The sequence below is a fragment of the Mycteria americana genome, chromosome 2, assembly GCF_035582795.1.
Source record: "Mycteria americana isolate JAX WOST 10 ecotype Jacksonville Zoo and Gardens chromosome 2, USCA_MyAme_1.0, whole genome shotgun sequence".
NCBI lineage: Eukaryota > Metazoa > Chordata > Aves > Ciconiiformes > Ciconiidae > Mycteria > Mycteria americana.
The window spans coordinates 131105301-131121889 of record NC_134366.1 but is presented as its reverse complement, the minus strand read 5'-3'; the positions used below and the strand labels follow the sequence as shown (position 1 = coordinate 131121889).

At 38.5% G+C, this 16589-nt stretch overlaps 1 protein-coding gene across 1 annotated transcript in view; it reads left to right on the top strand.

The window, feature by feature from the left end:
• Window positions 1-12202, top strand: part of ALKAL1 (ALK and LTK ligand 1) — a 36214-nt gene extending 24012 nt beyond the window's left edge. The window contains exons 2-5 of the mRNA XM_075495708.1: window positions 3303-3356; window positions 6517-6597; window positions 8911-8987; window positions 11926-12202. Coding sequence (XP_075351823.1) covers window positions 3303-3356; window positions 6517-6597; window positions 8911-8975 — 200 coding nt within the window. The 3' untranslated portion in view covers window positions 8976-8987; window positions 11926-12202. The remainder of the gene's footprint in view (window positions 1-3302; window positions 3357-6516; window positions 6598-8910; window positions 8988-11925) is intronic.
• The last annotated feature ends 4387 nt before the right edge of the window (window positions 12203-16589 follow it).

Here is a 16589-nt window from a genome sequence, read left to right as displayed (position 1 = left end):
AGTCATCTTTTACCTGAAGCCATGAGACCTGTGAAGTGTCACAACTTGAGAAAATTAACCGTATGGATGGTTTAGAACCACATTTGCAGTATAAACTTAACCATTCAAACTTAACCAAACTTAACCTGTGAAGCAGAACTGGAAAACCCTCTAAATTTGTCTTGTCCCTAGATTTTTGCCATAAATATTCTTAGTATTTTAGACAGCAGATCCAGTAGCAGATCTGTCCTAGCACCATTTAATAGTTGTCCGTGGCCATTGCTGTCTGTGGAAGGGGTGTAGGATGGGCAGCATTTTGCCCCAGATAAGTAATTATCTAAGGACACACATAGAGATCCTAACGTAAATAAGAAATAAATCCTTGAATTAAGATTATTTATGATTATAAACTGAGAGTATACCTGGGATGAAGCCAGGGTCAATAGCACAAGTGCCTTATAACTCAGATATACTCTCTGGAGTGCAGGTTTTGTAAGCCTGGGCACAAGAATGCCATAGTCCGAATATTCTCCCATCTGATTAAAAACAATCAGTTACTATATCCCATGGGATATATACTGGCTGTATTGTACTAGATTGTGTAACATTGTCTGGAGGCAAGAATGGATTGAATAAACTCTTTCCACTCAATATTTCCTGTTCACGTGGATTTCACGCTTAAAGCATTTAATTCATTCATTTTCCCGTCTTTTTTATTTTTGCCCAGTGTGACTTTCAACTGTTTTGATTTTAGTAATGCTTTGCCAATCTATCTTATTATATTCGTGTTTCTGCTTTTCCTTTGTGAAATTAATATGTCAAAGGAATTTAACTTGCATGGTGAGATTGTGAGTGTACATTGTGAGAATGGATATCAAGCTCTGTCTTAATAGGTGATAGATGCCACGTGAAATATGACTGGAGTAACTAAGAGCTTGTTAGAAGCCAGGAAAAGCTAGCATAAAGGTTTTGTCATGATGATTTTTCACTGCCTTATAAAAGCATCCTATATGGACTTGGGATCCTGCTTCTGGCTGCAGTGTGATCTGGTTGGGAGTCAGTGATACATATTCTATTCAAAAAAGATGTTCCTCAGTTTGATTGAAATACTAAGTCCTTTGAGACCTCAGCCTCAGTTGTGTACAGATAGGAGGGCTTGGGTATGCTGCTGGAAGATGGAAGAAAATGACTGTGTGTTGGGCAATTCATAGTTCAGGCAGAGCTGCCCCTGCCATTAGAGCCAGCGGACGGAAGTGTTCCAGTAACCTGTGCTGCCCGTGATTTTTATACAAATGAGCTTAGGATGTCTTTGTGGAGGGCTAGGGGCTCACTGATTGTGTTTTACCAAGCAAATGTACTGTACTATTAAGAAAATGAACACTCGAAGAAAGCTGAAACATGGGCACATGTTGAAAAGCTGATTGCTGCCCGGAGGGATGGCAGCCGCAGCAGGGGAGGAGCAGGCACGCAGTCAATATCATTCAGCCACTTTCCAACACATGACTGACCTAGTTTTCCCCATTGGGACAGGCATAGCTGGGCTGGTGTGAACCTTGGGCTGATGTACATTACTCGTGGGAAGCAGACCCTGCAGCATTCCTTCTCAGGCTTACCGACACAGCTACAGCTGCAATTTTATGCTTGCAATGCCTAGCTCCTTGCCTGAGCATTAAATCCTTTATCCTGTTTTACCTTCTGTGCATTTAGGGGTGGGGTTTTGGCTGTATACTGTATTACAGACTTTTCCTAAAGAATTTTCTGGGGCAAAAGGCGGTTACTGTTCCCATAACAAATACTAGAGACTTCGAAAGGACTTGGGTCTAAATGTTCTTTGTCAGAGCAAGAATGGCCTGTTCCTAGCCCAACTTTCACCAGGCTTTGGTTATTTGTCAGTACCGGTCCATTTGAGGCATCACATTGAAAAGTCACCCACAGTGTTTCACTCTTTTGGCTTTTCATGTGCTTCATTCTGTGTAATTTTAAACTACCTGACATTTCATGTTAGTAAAATTCTAAGTTTAATGCAGAAGGGGTGATATTTCATTTGCAACAAGGAAACAAATTAAGTTTATATCAGTTAAAACTGAGATTTTTGAGGAATCTTAAGGAAATTAGGTCCCCTAATATTGCTGAGTTGCAGTAAGACTTGGGCATTTTAGCTTAAAATCCCAACCTAAAAATACACTCATGTGACCTCTGAGAAACTGCCTAAAGCCAGTGGTAAGAATTTATTTTGGCAGATAACCAACATTTTCCTATAGTATGAAAGGAAACTTGCTCTCTTCTGAGCGAAATGCTAATTCAGACTAGGAATTGAGAAAAAAAAATGTAGGAGAATACAAAGATTTAAAATGACATAAGTTGTAAGGAAATATTTTTAGTGAATAAGCATGCTTAGCTGCAGGTCCTAATGCTCAGAATTAATCATGTTCCTTCTATTAGTGCTAAGAAAGGTATTTCTTTTGAATTTAACATACCATGCAGCTGTTATATAGTTACTGTCTGCAGTAATAACTGCAGATACCCAAGAATTTTTTAATACAGTTTTCCCGTGGAAAATTTATGAGACTGACGGGAAGGGTACTAGTTCTGAGAATATTTACTTGCATTAAAAGTTTCTGCTGTAACCCAGAGGCAGTATCCCACTGCAAAAAAAAATAGTGAGTATAGTTTTTGTGTTAGCTCCAATTTCTGTTCTGCCTGATTCCTTTGGCTGTTCTGAGACTTCTACTTTCTCTTGTACTTTTTGGAAAAAATACCGTATATGGAAAGGGAATATTTTAAAATTCACAGCAGTTTTCACAGGAGAGGAGTACTATTTTTGACTAATAGTGCAATGGCCCATGCAAATATGCATGGCCCTTATCTGTCTTAGGTGATCTGTAGGAGACTTTTCTCTTTTTTTTGTTTTTTCAACTCCTTGTTATTTCAAACAGGTATTTGGTTTGTATTTATCTAGGTGTTTTACATAATTTGTTCAGGTACTCAAATACTTGTCGTAACGTGATAACGTACTTATATTATTTATGGTCTTTCTAAAATTATAGCTCAACTCAGACCTAAGATGTGCAGAAATGATTGTCAGAAAATCTGATAGCGTGTGTTGTAGGATGACCAATTGGTATTCATCTGTGAATTACCTGAAACATTTCACAATGTTGTTTACACACACACACACACACAAAACTATGAAAATTAATTTCATAGTGAATTTGGGAAGCTATTTGGTCTCTTTACAGCAGACATCTTGGCATATTATGCTTTCAGAGCTTTTATTGTAATTCCTATACTACAGAGATAAATTTTTTTTCTTTTCTCCTTAGAAATTTTTCCAAGAGATTCCAGTCTAAAAGACAAGTTCATAAAACATTTTACAGGTAAGGGAGCTGCTTGCTCTTAATTTTCCTACATATGCATATTCTAAGTAGCCACAAGAGTCACACCATTAGCTTTTTTGAGGTTCTGCACCAAGTTTAACATTTGTGAAATTAAATTCGCATTTTTTAGGACTAGAAATTTTTAAAGAACTCTGTGTTGAGGTTTGAGTCTCTCTTTGTTAAGCTAATAATCTAGCCTAAAATAACTTTCAAAACATGGTAAGTTAAAACATTATTTAATAGTTATTGTTTCATTTTTATCATCTTGTCGTTGCTTGCCATATTTATTTTCCAGTTCACTAATTTAAAAACTTCTCATTGGACTGCACATATCTTTCAGAAACAGACCTATGTGGCCATGTAAGTTTTCACTATATCAGGGGAAGACTTTTTGTCTTCCGTCTTATGTTGTATACATATGGATGCTTATTTTAACAAGGGAAACAAATAGAACAAGAAAGGATTAAATCAGTGTAAATGAAACTGAAAAATAATTTGCTATTTCAAATATGAAAGTTTATTATGATTACAGTCAAGTACTTACTTGAAAGCTGAGGTGGAGTTATATAATGCACTTACCTTTGGGACGCTGTTTTGTAACTACTGGGAAAAATACTGTACCCTCTGAATATATGCAAAAAGAGTTGCCAACAGCAAGATGCTTGCACTGATTCTTTACTGTCCAGTTCCAAATGTTCTGTAATTCAGAAAAGTGAAGGTCTCAGAGTATGACACTGCAAATCTGCTGGTGATTTTCAATGTTATTGGGATTAGCAAAACTAAGAAGTAGACAAATAGTTGGCAGTTGGAGCATGAAAAAGAGAAATGGAAATAAAACAAGAGTGAAGAACAACCATGAGTTTTACAGAAGGTATTTTTAGAATACTAAATCATAGAAAATAAAAAGAGCAAAAAATACTTGAAGGCCTATTTCTGGAGCCATTCATTAAATTAATATTCCTTTTCTGCATGAGTAGTTGCCATCAAAATTGCTGAAATTATTTGACTAACATTAGCTGGAATGAATAAGGAAAGCAAGTTGAAGTTTATTTCTTTGTTGGCTCAGAATTTCTGCCTACATATTTTTTCTTTTTTTTTCTAAATTATGCTCTTAAGATCTTCAGTGATGGGTTTTGCTGCCTGGTTTTTTCTTTTCCACAGCTTTATTAGGTCCTGTAATCGGTAGGTGTTTTCTTAAAATACAGCCTAACTTTTTCTTGATTCTATTAAAATCATAATCCTTTTTCTGTCAACTTAGTTAAGTAAACTGTTCAGATATAGTCCTTACCAGTTTAAGAGTTAGAACATCCTAAACTAATGAAGTTGTGAAAAAGAGAAGGAGAAATCAACATTATCTTTGCAGTCCATTACCTTTACAGTTTCAGGGTTAAGAAAATTATTGTACACTTCTAGTATGCCAAGAACAGTAGACACATTTTAAAGCCAAATAAGAACCATATGTAACAGTCCTCGACTACAGGAAAAATCATAAATAATCTTGTGAGTCATGAAGTTATCTATCAATTCAGCTTGAAAAGCCAGCTGACACAGAGTGCTCTGTAAGGCACAAATAAAATTAACGGCCTATTTTTGATGGCAAGGAAGAGTGCTAGAAAACCATATATTAACTGAAGGCACATGGAATTTAGTGACAAAAACTGATGTTATCTCCATATATCTTGGATAATTTCAAATTACGTACTTTCTCTTGAGCCTAATTACTCACTCAGATAAGAAATGGCAACAATCTTCCAGTTCCAAGTGGCAAAGGCTGCTTTATCGGTTTGTTGGAAAGCTTATTTGTGGCTGAAAAATCTCATGAAATCCACATATTACTGTAAAATATATCTAATGTTCAAGCATGTTCACTGTCATAGAGAGAAATCTTCTCTCAAGCTTTTGGTAGTTTGGCTCCACTGTCTAGAAAGAATTGGCTTGGTGTGTTTTACCAGGCTGATAAACTACCTTTCAGGTTGTGAAATAAATAATTTTTGCCCTGAAATGCTTGCTATCTTCCTCTGACAGGAAAGTTAGTCAACACAGCATGCTTCATATGGATCCTTTTGTAGCATTGCTTGAAACAAACTATTCTTATTCAGCGTTCCTATTTATGCTGAATTTAGAGGGTGCAAGTTAAATTTAGTCTTGTTCAGTTAGTGTCAATTTATGTCACTGTTTTCTGTCCAAATCACAGGAGACTTGTCCCCAGCTGTCAGTGGTAATATTGCTAAGCAGGTTACATGATGCAAATATTACATTTCTGCTCTCCTTTTCAACTTGGATGCCATCACTAATACCTTCTCGGGGCCATCAGCAATTATGGAAGGTCTCTTCGGCAACTTGTTACCTTTGAGCCATGTTTTCGACACCAGTAGCTATATATTCTTACCAAACATTAATGCAGGCAGATGACACTGTATATCCAGAGAAGGGAGCACAGGCTGGAAGAACAAAGACACAGCACACCACACCCTGGGCACAGAGGGATTTGCCTCACCCAGATGCTGAAACACATGCTGCCCTCTGCATGTCTTCACCCTTTCGTGCTAGAACTAATTTAACAGGATATCAGGTTCCTAGATGTTATTCAGCTGTCATTTTTTTTCCTCAACACCCACATTGTATATTAAGAACTTCATAAACCATCTATGTGCAAATTAGAAGCATTAGTACATGAAATTACTTCATCTTTCCAGGGCTTAGAAACTCATAGTTGCTTAAAATGTTGCTTTTATTTATCTTTAGAAATAATATGTCCACATTCCATGTACACTATTCCTTCTACATTAGACTACTGACGACTACTGAGCAAACTAAATTCTGTTGCAGTTGCACCATTCTATTTTCATCATATAAGAAATTTTACTGTTAATTTTGAGTTACTGGAATTTCAAGGCTAAGCCAGTCTGTCATTTCCAAGAGCCATTTTTCTGTTATTCAGATTGTGAGCGTAATAATGTAGCAAAAGTAATTCTTTCTATTATTTCAGTAGCATTGTTGTACTTGTGTTGCATCAAAATTGTTTAAAGTGTAGTAAAAGACTAAATGTAATTTTAGCCAAAAAAAATTGAACTTAATTCTATGTGTTGCCGTTATTCATTGAAGCTGCAAAGCAGTGACATTGAAAGCATGCAGTTAACTCCTGCGTACTTTCAAACAGGGCCAGTCACATTTTCATCAGAGTGTAGCAAGCACTTTCATCGACTGTATCACAACACAAGGGACTGCTCAACGCCAGCCTGTAAGTAGTAATTAAAGTACCTTATAATGCTAGCTGTGATACTTGTTTAAAAGCAACCTACTTTTCCTACTAAGTGTTTGATGGGCTGGTCCTTTTGTAACTGTTGCTCTTTACTTTAGCACTATATTACAAAATATACCCGAAGTCTTCTAATATATACAAAGACTTTCTATTAATTCACTTGCAGTCAGCTGTGTATAATGGACTTCCTTCAAAGTGAGACTAAAATAAATGAAAACTACACTCTGAAAAACCAGTCAGCATGCCTATGCGGAGGCAGATATGAAGCCATATTCTCCTTCCTGCTCCCTTTACCTTTGCTTATTAACTTGTGCAATAAGATAAAACCTGAATCATTGTCTATGTTCTCTTAACACTCAATACTATGGTTATATCTTGGTTTTTTAGTATATTTCATTTTATGATGATAATTCTCTATTATCTGCCCATTGTTAAAGAACATAAAATCAATTAATTCATCATTTCTGTTATTGGTACGTGCAGTTCTTATAAAAAAATATTCCAGTATGAGATCCACAGAAATTTTGCTTTAACACAGCCTGAACGTAATTGTCAGAGAGACTGAAAAATAAAACTGTCCTAAGATGTTATTAAATGGATAAAACAAACAAAAAATCCCAAACAAAATGGAAATTCCTTAAAAAGATGTTACCTCAGCATTCTCTAGGGCAATGGAAAATTCAAATAAAGTGAGTGGAAAATAAGCAATACCATTTAATTAGAAAAGGTGAATCTCATTAGTGATGTGTAAGCACAAACTACGGACCGGGGTGCTTTGGAAATTTTTCAGGATTTAACATGAAAAAATGACACTTCTTGTCTGCATCACTTAGAAAGATGGTAAGCACTTTTTGTGAGCAGCTGAGATGCTCTCTCACCAAAGCTCAGCACCTCAGAGGATCTGGCTTTCGAAAGGTGTTGGGGCAGCCCTCATCTCCATCCACCCTTACACTGATCAGAAGTTGGAATATAGAAATCCATGGCTGATCCCCAAAAGATATACATATAGCTTTGTTAAGTAGACATATGAGTAGGCTAGATATATATCTATTACATGCTGCATACCATGCATGTTGCATATTGCATGCCTTGATACATGGATCCAGAGTATATGAATATTATTTGGACCCCCCTGTATTGCCTGAGTGCTTCACTTTATGAAGAAACACAGTCATAATATTTCTCTTCTAATTAAACAGCTTTTCTCTAAATTTAAAAACAAGATTATGGTCAGGACTGTGTGAAGTACTGATTTTTAAGTTCAACTATCAAAACAAAATGTAAAATAAAAAATGCGATTAAAACCAAAGCAGGTTTTTTTTTCTCCTTTACGTCAACCAAACCCAAAGCAGACAATGGGTTTCATTCAAACTGAAATGTTCTGTTGATCTAAAAAGGAGAGATAAATCTTCAGAACTGTCTCCACCTTATCCAGCACTCAGGGTTTAGAATAGCTATCAAGGCTGATCATAGCCAGGATCTTTTTCTATCTCTTTAGAGGGGTTTGATATTTTCTTTCTGGGGCACCTTAGCTACCATAGGATGTCTGAGGTTGAGTTACTTCCTCTCCTGCTGACATGGTTATATTCTGTACAGACATTCCCTGAAGAACTGAACCCAGGTTAGGATTCAGTCTCTTGCTGTTTGGCACAATTTTGATTAAGTTTTATTAAAATACTTATCAAGCAAGAGAAGAAAATTACACCTACATATTTCTTGTTACCAAATAGTTAGGTCTTTCAATCAGAAAGGATGGCAGGGGCCACTTGAACCAAGTTTGAACCAAGTGGTCATTTGAACCAAGGACACCAGAGAGAAAGAGAGCAAGTGGGACACTAGTATCTCTAGTCTGATGATTAGGAGATGTACTTAGACATGGAAAATATGGATTTCCATCAATGTTAATACTAAGTGGAACAATAAAAAGTTTGAAAGACCCTGACCTCAAACTACCTCATAGTCTGCTGGTTAGAATAGTCTCCCAGTTAATGAGTTAAATTCCTTCAAGTCAAGTTGGGAGTTGAACCTGGTCTTCTACATCTTAGGAGGAAACTACCTGGTAGAAAATTAATTGCTACCATCACTACATTTCCTCTAGAGCCCTGGCTAGGATAAGGTACAATCTAATTTTGCATCTTGCACACATAATTTCATGAATTTCCATCAGAGAATGGTTTGACTGTGTAGAGTGTCTGAAATTCTAGTACACATTCTACATTTAATTTTATGCAGTTTTTTGAGAGTATCTGCCAACTGAAATTCATTATTGCTGTGGGTAATTTTGTTTTATAGATTATAAAAGGTGTGCAAGGTTGCTAACGAGATTAGCAATGAGCCCTTTGTGTACACAGTCCTAGGATGTTTGCTATGTAAGTATCATTTTTCCCACTCATTTTCTTATTTGTTGAATGGTCTAGTGATTTACTTCACATTTGCACCTTGTTATCAGGTGTGCATACAGAAATGTGGTATTAACAGAGTACATCAACATGCAGCTCTGTCATTGCTGTAAGGACTGACTGGTTCCTCATGGAAATACAGAGAAGAACAGATAGCTCTGATAGGCCCCCCTGTAATTTCCTACAAGTCACTTGTGGCACCATAGTCCATAATTATGCACTGGGTGACCTCTTATTGTTCAAAATTTTAAGAAGGAGTCTGGCCGGTGAAAGAAAAACACGAGGACTTCATCAACGCATTCATTTCAGGCCTTTCAGAAGAGGGCTTTGTTGTTAATCCATGGAAGAAGCAGAATGTCTTGGTCTCAAGTCTGCAATGCAATCTGCATAGATACCCTGTCACTTTATTAATCTTTGTGACCACTTTTCATTCCCAGATTGTCTCCTGAGAATTTCTCTAAAGTTAGGTGATGGAAGTAAACTGACCATAAAGATGTAACAAAGCTAAAGGCTTCAAGTAACAGGCTGTGAAAGGAACCAGTCCATTCTTGTTTATGAATAGCATGTTAAATGTGTTAATTATGTTAAATGTGTTAGTTAAACAGCATTGTCACTGATAAAAGGAACATCTTCAAGTGAGCTGTTTTCTCCAGTTGTTTGAATATCAGTAAGATGGTTACACTTCCAACAGTAATTTGAAAAACTGCACTGGTTATTATTGACCAATAAAATATATAAAATCAGTGAATTTAATTTATTTAAATTTCTTCAAAGATGGTTTCCTTTCACCACCTCCTCCTGACAAATACTGCAAGCTTGGAGTTTGGGGGAGTTGCATTTGTCACTTCTTCCTGCATCAAGACTTCAATTCATACTAATCAAGAATAAGAAAGGAAGAGTAGGATATGAGTCAGTGTTAGCTGATTTGATTTCCAAGTGGAGGTGGGATTGATTTTGGTGGCTGTGAGAAAATGCTTTGAAGAATATGGCAATATTTCAGTGCTGAGAAGAAATGACAACATTTCTTTCTCTCCATCTTTTCTTTTCTTAACTATTTGCAGTCTGTTTGGCCTCTTGCCTTCCAGGTCTTGCAGATGGTTTTGAAAATATCAGGGGCACTGAACCAGAGACTGACCAGGGATCCCATTACTTTGCCAGGATCTCCTTTTCATGACTAAGGGCAGGAATCCTTTTCTGAATGCCCCCCCCCCCCTTTTTTTTATAATTTTTTTTTTCAGGTACCTAAATTCCTGTTTGTTTGTTAGTGTTTTCTTTCAAATTTCAGCTTTCTAAAACATCCCAGCACTCTCATTTTCTGCACTTTCACCTATTTAGTCTGTATTTTTCCCTCATCTGTATCCCTTTACACCTCTGGGTTCATGGCTCAGGGCTTCCAGAAAGATTTCTGGGTGTTCCAATACCTTTTTTTTCCTTTTCTTTCAAGAGGATGAGTCAAAGATCTGCCTCCATATCCACAGTACAGAAGCATCTATCTCATCCTATTTCCATCTTTAAAATACAAAAGGATCAAAAGTTGCTATGATTTGCAAATCCAGGTGTTCTAATTTGCCTGCCAAAAATACACTCAAAGAGATGACATCTGGGGAAGGGAGGGTCTAAATGGTAAGCAATGTTAGCAGCTCGTGTGCACTGTGTTCACTTAAAGTTGTATCTAGGCTGACTTTCTCTCTACTTTGTTAAAAATAGAGAAAACATTATAGGAAAAAGTAGAGCTATGATCTGAGTGTTTCCCAGCTGCCTCTGTGCTCCCTCACCCTCTTCCTCCACCAAGTAGATAGAGTGGTTAGTTTCCATTAGAGATAAGACAGGCTTAGGTCTTCATGTTTACTCATATCCAATATCTTCTTGGAATGCAAACATTTTCCCGAGAAGGATGAAGGGTGGCAGAACTCGCTCTCTATTCCCTCCAAGTAGACAGGGCAGCACAGGACTTATGTCCATCCCTCAATAACACTGCATTTCTAGCATGATTCTGTGGTTGCTTCTGCTCGATCTTTTGGCACAGAGGATCAGTTTTCCTCGCCATCTCACACTAGCTTAGAGAGGACAGGGTCATAGTTCGTGTTTACTGTAAGGGAATTTGCCTTTGCTTTAACATCTGAGAGAGTCTTGGAGATCCTTGGTTGCCTTGAAGAAGGAGGTTCTCCCACCGAAGGTTTGACAACAATTTTTCAGTGTTTCTCCTGCGTGTACTAAAATAGACTGCATTTTCCTCATAAAAAAGAACTGCAGTGCTATTATGCGAATATTTTCCTCCCTCTCCTGTAAGTGCCCGGCTACTAAAAGGGGACATGGTCCTTTTCTCTTAGAAATTAAGTTTTGCCTGGGAAAAGCCAATGTTCCCACGGGAGCTGCGAGCGCAATCTGTAGCGAGAGCTGAGGCGGAGCGGCCGCGGGCTGTTTCAGCACCATGGAGAGGGCCGCCGAGGGGGCTCGGCGCCGCGCTCCGGGGAGCTGCCGCGATGGTGGCAGGGGCGGCGGCGCGGCTCCGGAGCCGGGTACCAGAGCACACACTTCGTAGCGGTTGCTCGCCGTTAACGGCTTTTAGCGTTTTGGTTTTGTTTTCCTAATTCAGATCCTTGCAAATGAAAGTAAAACATTTGATGAAACCCAGAATCCAGAAATGACTCTATGCATGGGAAACTTCCTGTTAAGATGCAGCAGCACGGACCGCTATGTGTTAAACCTCTCAGCATCAACGCTGGGGATTTGCCACGGCAAAACTCATTAGTGTTCACAGGAGGGCAAGACCCACTGGTATTCTGGAGTTAATCTTGAGGTTTATGCAATCCACAGGAAACTGTGATTTATAAACAGAATTATACTAAGCAGTCTGCGTCTGTGCTTTGAAACTAGTTATAAAATGGCATGTCCTTTTCTCTTGCAGACTTTCTACTAAGGAGAGAATTCTGATTTGCCAAGAAAGTGCCTTGAAATCTTCCAAGACAGAGAAGACATCTTTTACCTTTTTGATTTACAACGTTTTGTTACTAGATGCATTTTATTTTCCTATATTTGTTGGACATTCCATATTTGTGTGAAACATTATTTTATTTTAATTTGTAAATTTGTTGCCTATAGTTCAGACAAGCCAATTATTTAAATACATTGTATATAAAGAATACTAATGATATACTGATTAAATGTTATAACCATATGCAGGGAGTCGGTAAAATTTTGCTGTTTCTCTTGTTCCATTGTATTTACATCATTCTGCTCAGGCTCTTACTTTCATTATTTGCACTAACTTGAAATGCAGAAGTCTGTGTAACTGAAATCTGAATAAGCTGTAAGTGGGGAAGTTTTACTTGCCATGGAAGATATTTTATATTATGAAGCTTTGTTAATATATACATATATATTATTGCGCATCAGAAAAAATTTGCTCAGAAATGCACCTTGCTTTCAGGAACATTTGTATGACTATTCTGGATTTTCATCAGTTACATTTGTACTGGCACTTACGGAAAGAGTTGCAAATAATGTAAATATAAAGACTGGAAAACTGCAATGCAGTTTTGGTGGAATAAAGAACATAAAAATAAACTATTTTCCAGGAGGGGTTATTTAAATTTATTAAGAGGTTACTTATTTAATATATAAATTTATTTTATCTGGTGAACTTGAAATAATTTTCCACTGAGAACTTCAAAGTTGTGGGTTGAGTTTTTTACAGCATTTCATTTTCAAGTGGTAAATTTTATTCAGATATTTATTCTTCAGCTGAATGAGGTGCAAACAGAAATGCATCATGCACCCACTGTGAATGACAGAAACCTTCTGTGAGGATGAAGAGAGGGTGATAAAATAGCCCAGTAGAAGAGAAAATACTTTAAAGTGTAGTATCATAAAACCAAGGGGTATAATGAATGAATTTGGCTGGTGACACATCAAGCTTAACTATTTGGGAAGAATCTAAAGCACAATTGCTGCATCTTTCTTATTTAAAATCAAATTGTGATGGTAACATTTGCTACCCATTTGTCTCAGTTCTTTTATTGCAAGCTTATATAACGGCTTTACAAAGAACCTAGTATGAAGTGAGGTTTTTATGGTCAGGCCCACAGTAACTGACAACACACATTGATTACTGTGCCCAAATCACAGTTGTTGTGATTAACTGACCATTCAAACTAATCCCCTCAGATTAGATGTTGTCTCTATCCTTTCCCTCAGTGTGGGTTTCATGAGCCCCTTAACTTCTCTGGCCAGCACTTTTCCCTCTACAGAATAGCAGGGAAGCTCTGCCCTGGGATTCCTTGTCAAGTAGCAAACAGCTGCTTAATTATCCAAAGGAGTTTTGTTTCTTCTTTCTACATTGTTCAGTGTGTTTCAGCACCAAAGTTGTGCAGTGTCCTATGATGCAGCAGGCAGTCCAACCTACAACTTCTGCAGGTACTATCATGTTCTGTCTGGGTAAAAATATATCACAGCAGCTGTTTCTAACCAGCTCCTTAGTCAGAGCTGTTGAAGTAGTTACTCCCTCTGTAGTCCTGCCTAGAAGGTTGTCCTGTGCCATTTGCATTTACGCTTAACACCGTTGTTTTTCAAACTTTTTGCCATCATGTTTGTTTGGTAAGAGCAAAGCTTTCAAGCCTCATTCTAATCCATGTTGGAGGCAGTATTCATACTGAAGATACAGTAGCATATGGGAAATACTAGCGGCTGAATGGTAAAATGGATAACCTTGTTTCTTTGTGAGCAACATAATGCGTAGGAGGATTATTGGCCAAAACAGAAGCACTGCAGCCAGAGGAGAAAGGATGTGGCCCAGAATACAGATCAGAGGCTCCGAGAAAAGCTTCTGTCTTTAGTCCTGCTTTTGTATTTCCACTCTGATTTGTTTCCTTCTCAATTTTTAAAAAAAGTCCCTCCTTTCTTCAAGGGACTGAAAACAATGAAATGAGAAGCAAAAAAAAAAAAAAGTTTTCTTCTGACAATAACTTTTTGTGAAATGTGAATTCCAATGAAAAAAACTAATTTGAGTTATTTAATGTAATTTTTAGGCTCAGATCTAATGTGCTAAATCAAGAGCTTCAGCTTACTTTGTAAGAATAAAGGCATCCTCTTTCTATTGAGTAGATAAGGGGTCAACTCCCCATCTTTGGGAAGATTCATAGATGTTACGAAGATACTAAGCAGAGATAAGTATGGCAAGTTAAATGTTGGTGAAGAAAATAAAAAGTGTGAAATGAGCAAAAGGCTAAAAAACCCCAGTTCTTCTAATTTCCCAGAAGTCGTATGGCTTACGTTTTTCAGGAGGCAAGTTATTCTTCGAGACAGCTGTGGTATGGATTCCTTCTTTCTGTTTGGCCCTAGAGACTTTTTGAAGCTCAGTATGCTCTGAATGGCTGGAATTAAAACCAGCTTTTCTGTACCCTCCCTCTATATGTTCAACTGTCACCATTCTTCATCATAGTTTTTAGATACTAAGCTACTAAAGTTACTAGTATAAAAATCAAAAAGTAGCATAGCATAGTCACTTTACTATTTAACCTGAAACATACATAGAATCATAGAATCATAGAATCATTTAGGTTGGAAAAGATGTTTAAGATCATCAAGTCCAACCGTTAACCTGGCACTGCCAAGTCCACCACTAGACCATGTCCCCAAGCACCACATCTACACGTCTTTTAAATACCTCCAGGGATGGTGACTCAATCACTTCCCTGGGCAGCCTGTTCCAATGCTTGACAACCTTTTCCGTGAAGACGTTTTTCCTAATACCCAATCTAAACCTCCCCAGCACAACTTCAGGCCATTTCCTCTTGTCCTATCACTTGTTACCCGGGAGAAGAGACTGACCCCCACCTCTCTAGAACCTCCCTTCAGGTAGCTGTAGAGAGCAACAAGGTCTCCCCTCAGCCTCCTTTTCTCCAGGCTAAACAACCCCAGTTCCTTCAGCCACTCCTCAGAAGACTTGTGCTCTAGACCCTTCACCAGCTTGGTTGCCCTTCTCTGGACACGCTCCAGCACCTCAATGTCTTTCTTGTAGTGAGGGGCCCAAAACTGAACACAGTATTCGAGGAACGGCCTCACCAGTGCTGAGTACAGGGGCACGATCACTTCCCTAGTCCTGCTGGCCACACTCTTTTTGATACAAGCCAGGATACTATTGGCCTTCTTGGCCACCTGGGCATACTGCTGGCTCATATTGAGCCGGCTATTGACCAACACTCCCAGGTGCTTTTCCATGAGGCAGCTTTCCAGCCCCTCTTCCCCAAGCCTGTAGCATTGCATGGGGTTGTTGTGACTCAAGTGCAGGACCCAGCACTTAGCCCTGTTGAACCTCATACAATTGGCCTCGGCCCATCGATCCAGCCTGTCCCGATGCCTCTGTAGAGCCTTCCTACCCTCAAGCAGATCAACACTCCCACCAAGTTGGTGTTGTCTGCAAACTTACTGAGGATGCACTCGATCCCCTTGTCCAGATCATTGATAAAGATGTTAACAGAACTGGACCCAGTACTGAGCCCTGGGGAACACCACTTTTGACTGGCCACTAACTAGATTTAACTCCATTCACCAGAACCCTTTGGGCCTAGCCATGCAGCCATTTTTTTTACCCAGTGAAGAGTACGCCCATCCAAGCCATGAGCAGCCAGTTTCTGTAGCAGGAGAATGCTGTGGGAAATGGTGTCAAAGGCTTTACTAAAGCCTACGTAGACAACATCCACAGCCTTTCCCTCGTCCACTAAGCAGTTCACCTTGTCACAGAAGGAGATCAGGTTAGTCAAGCATGACCTGCCTTTCATAAATCCATGCTGAGTAGGCCTGATCACCTGGTTGTCGTGTATGTGCTGTGTGATGGCACTCAAGAGGATCTGCTCCATAACCTTCCCTGGCACTGACGGCAGACTGACAGGCCTGTAGTTCCCTGGATCCTCCTTCTGGTCCTTCTTATAGGCGGGTGTCACATTTGCTAACCTCCAGTCAACAATATTGTGTATTCCTTCTGTTCTAAAATTTGTTAATGGGCCTACATTTTAGGAATCAATTCTAGAGGGTAGTTATTTGGAAACACAGTAAAGAACCAAGTGCCACAGAAGCTGAGAGGAGATGATAAAATTTTAAGTAAGCTGTGGTTTTTTTCCCGAGTTAAAATGATCTCACACATGATTGTTTTCTCTTCCAGCTTTCCTTTATTTTTTTTCATATGATTAAATAATATTGTGGCTTCAGAAGTAAGGTCTGCTTACGGCTTTCCCCTTAATCATGTTGTCCTTGCATGTTCAAAAGGTTCTAATTTCTATCCTGATGGAGAATATTGGGTAGGGACAGGGCCAGCAGCTACAGTAGTGCCTCATCCTGATCTTTCACTCCAGTTAACTGATCACCTTTGTCAAACAACTTCATTGCTCCAGACTGCTGCATTTGTAAAGAAAACCACTGTAGGTGAATAATATTGATCCTCCAACATATTGCAGAGAGATTCACAAGGCCACCAGCAATTTAACCTGTATCTTAACCTGGGTGAATGGAGACTATAAAGCAAAGTTCAATTTTTTCCTCTTTATTGCTGAGACCATCTTATTTTTTTATCACAAC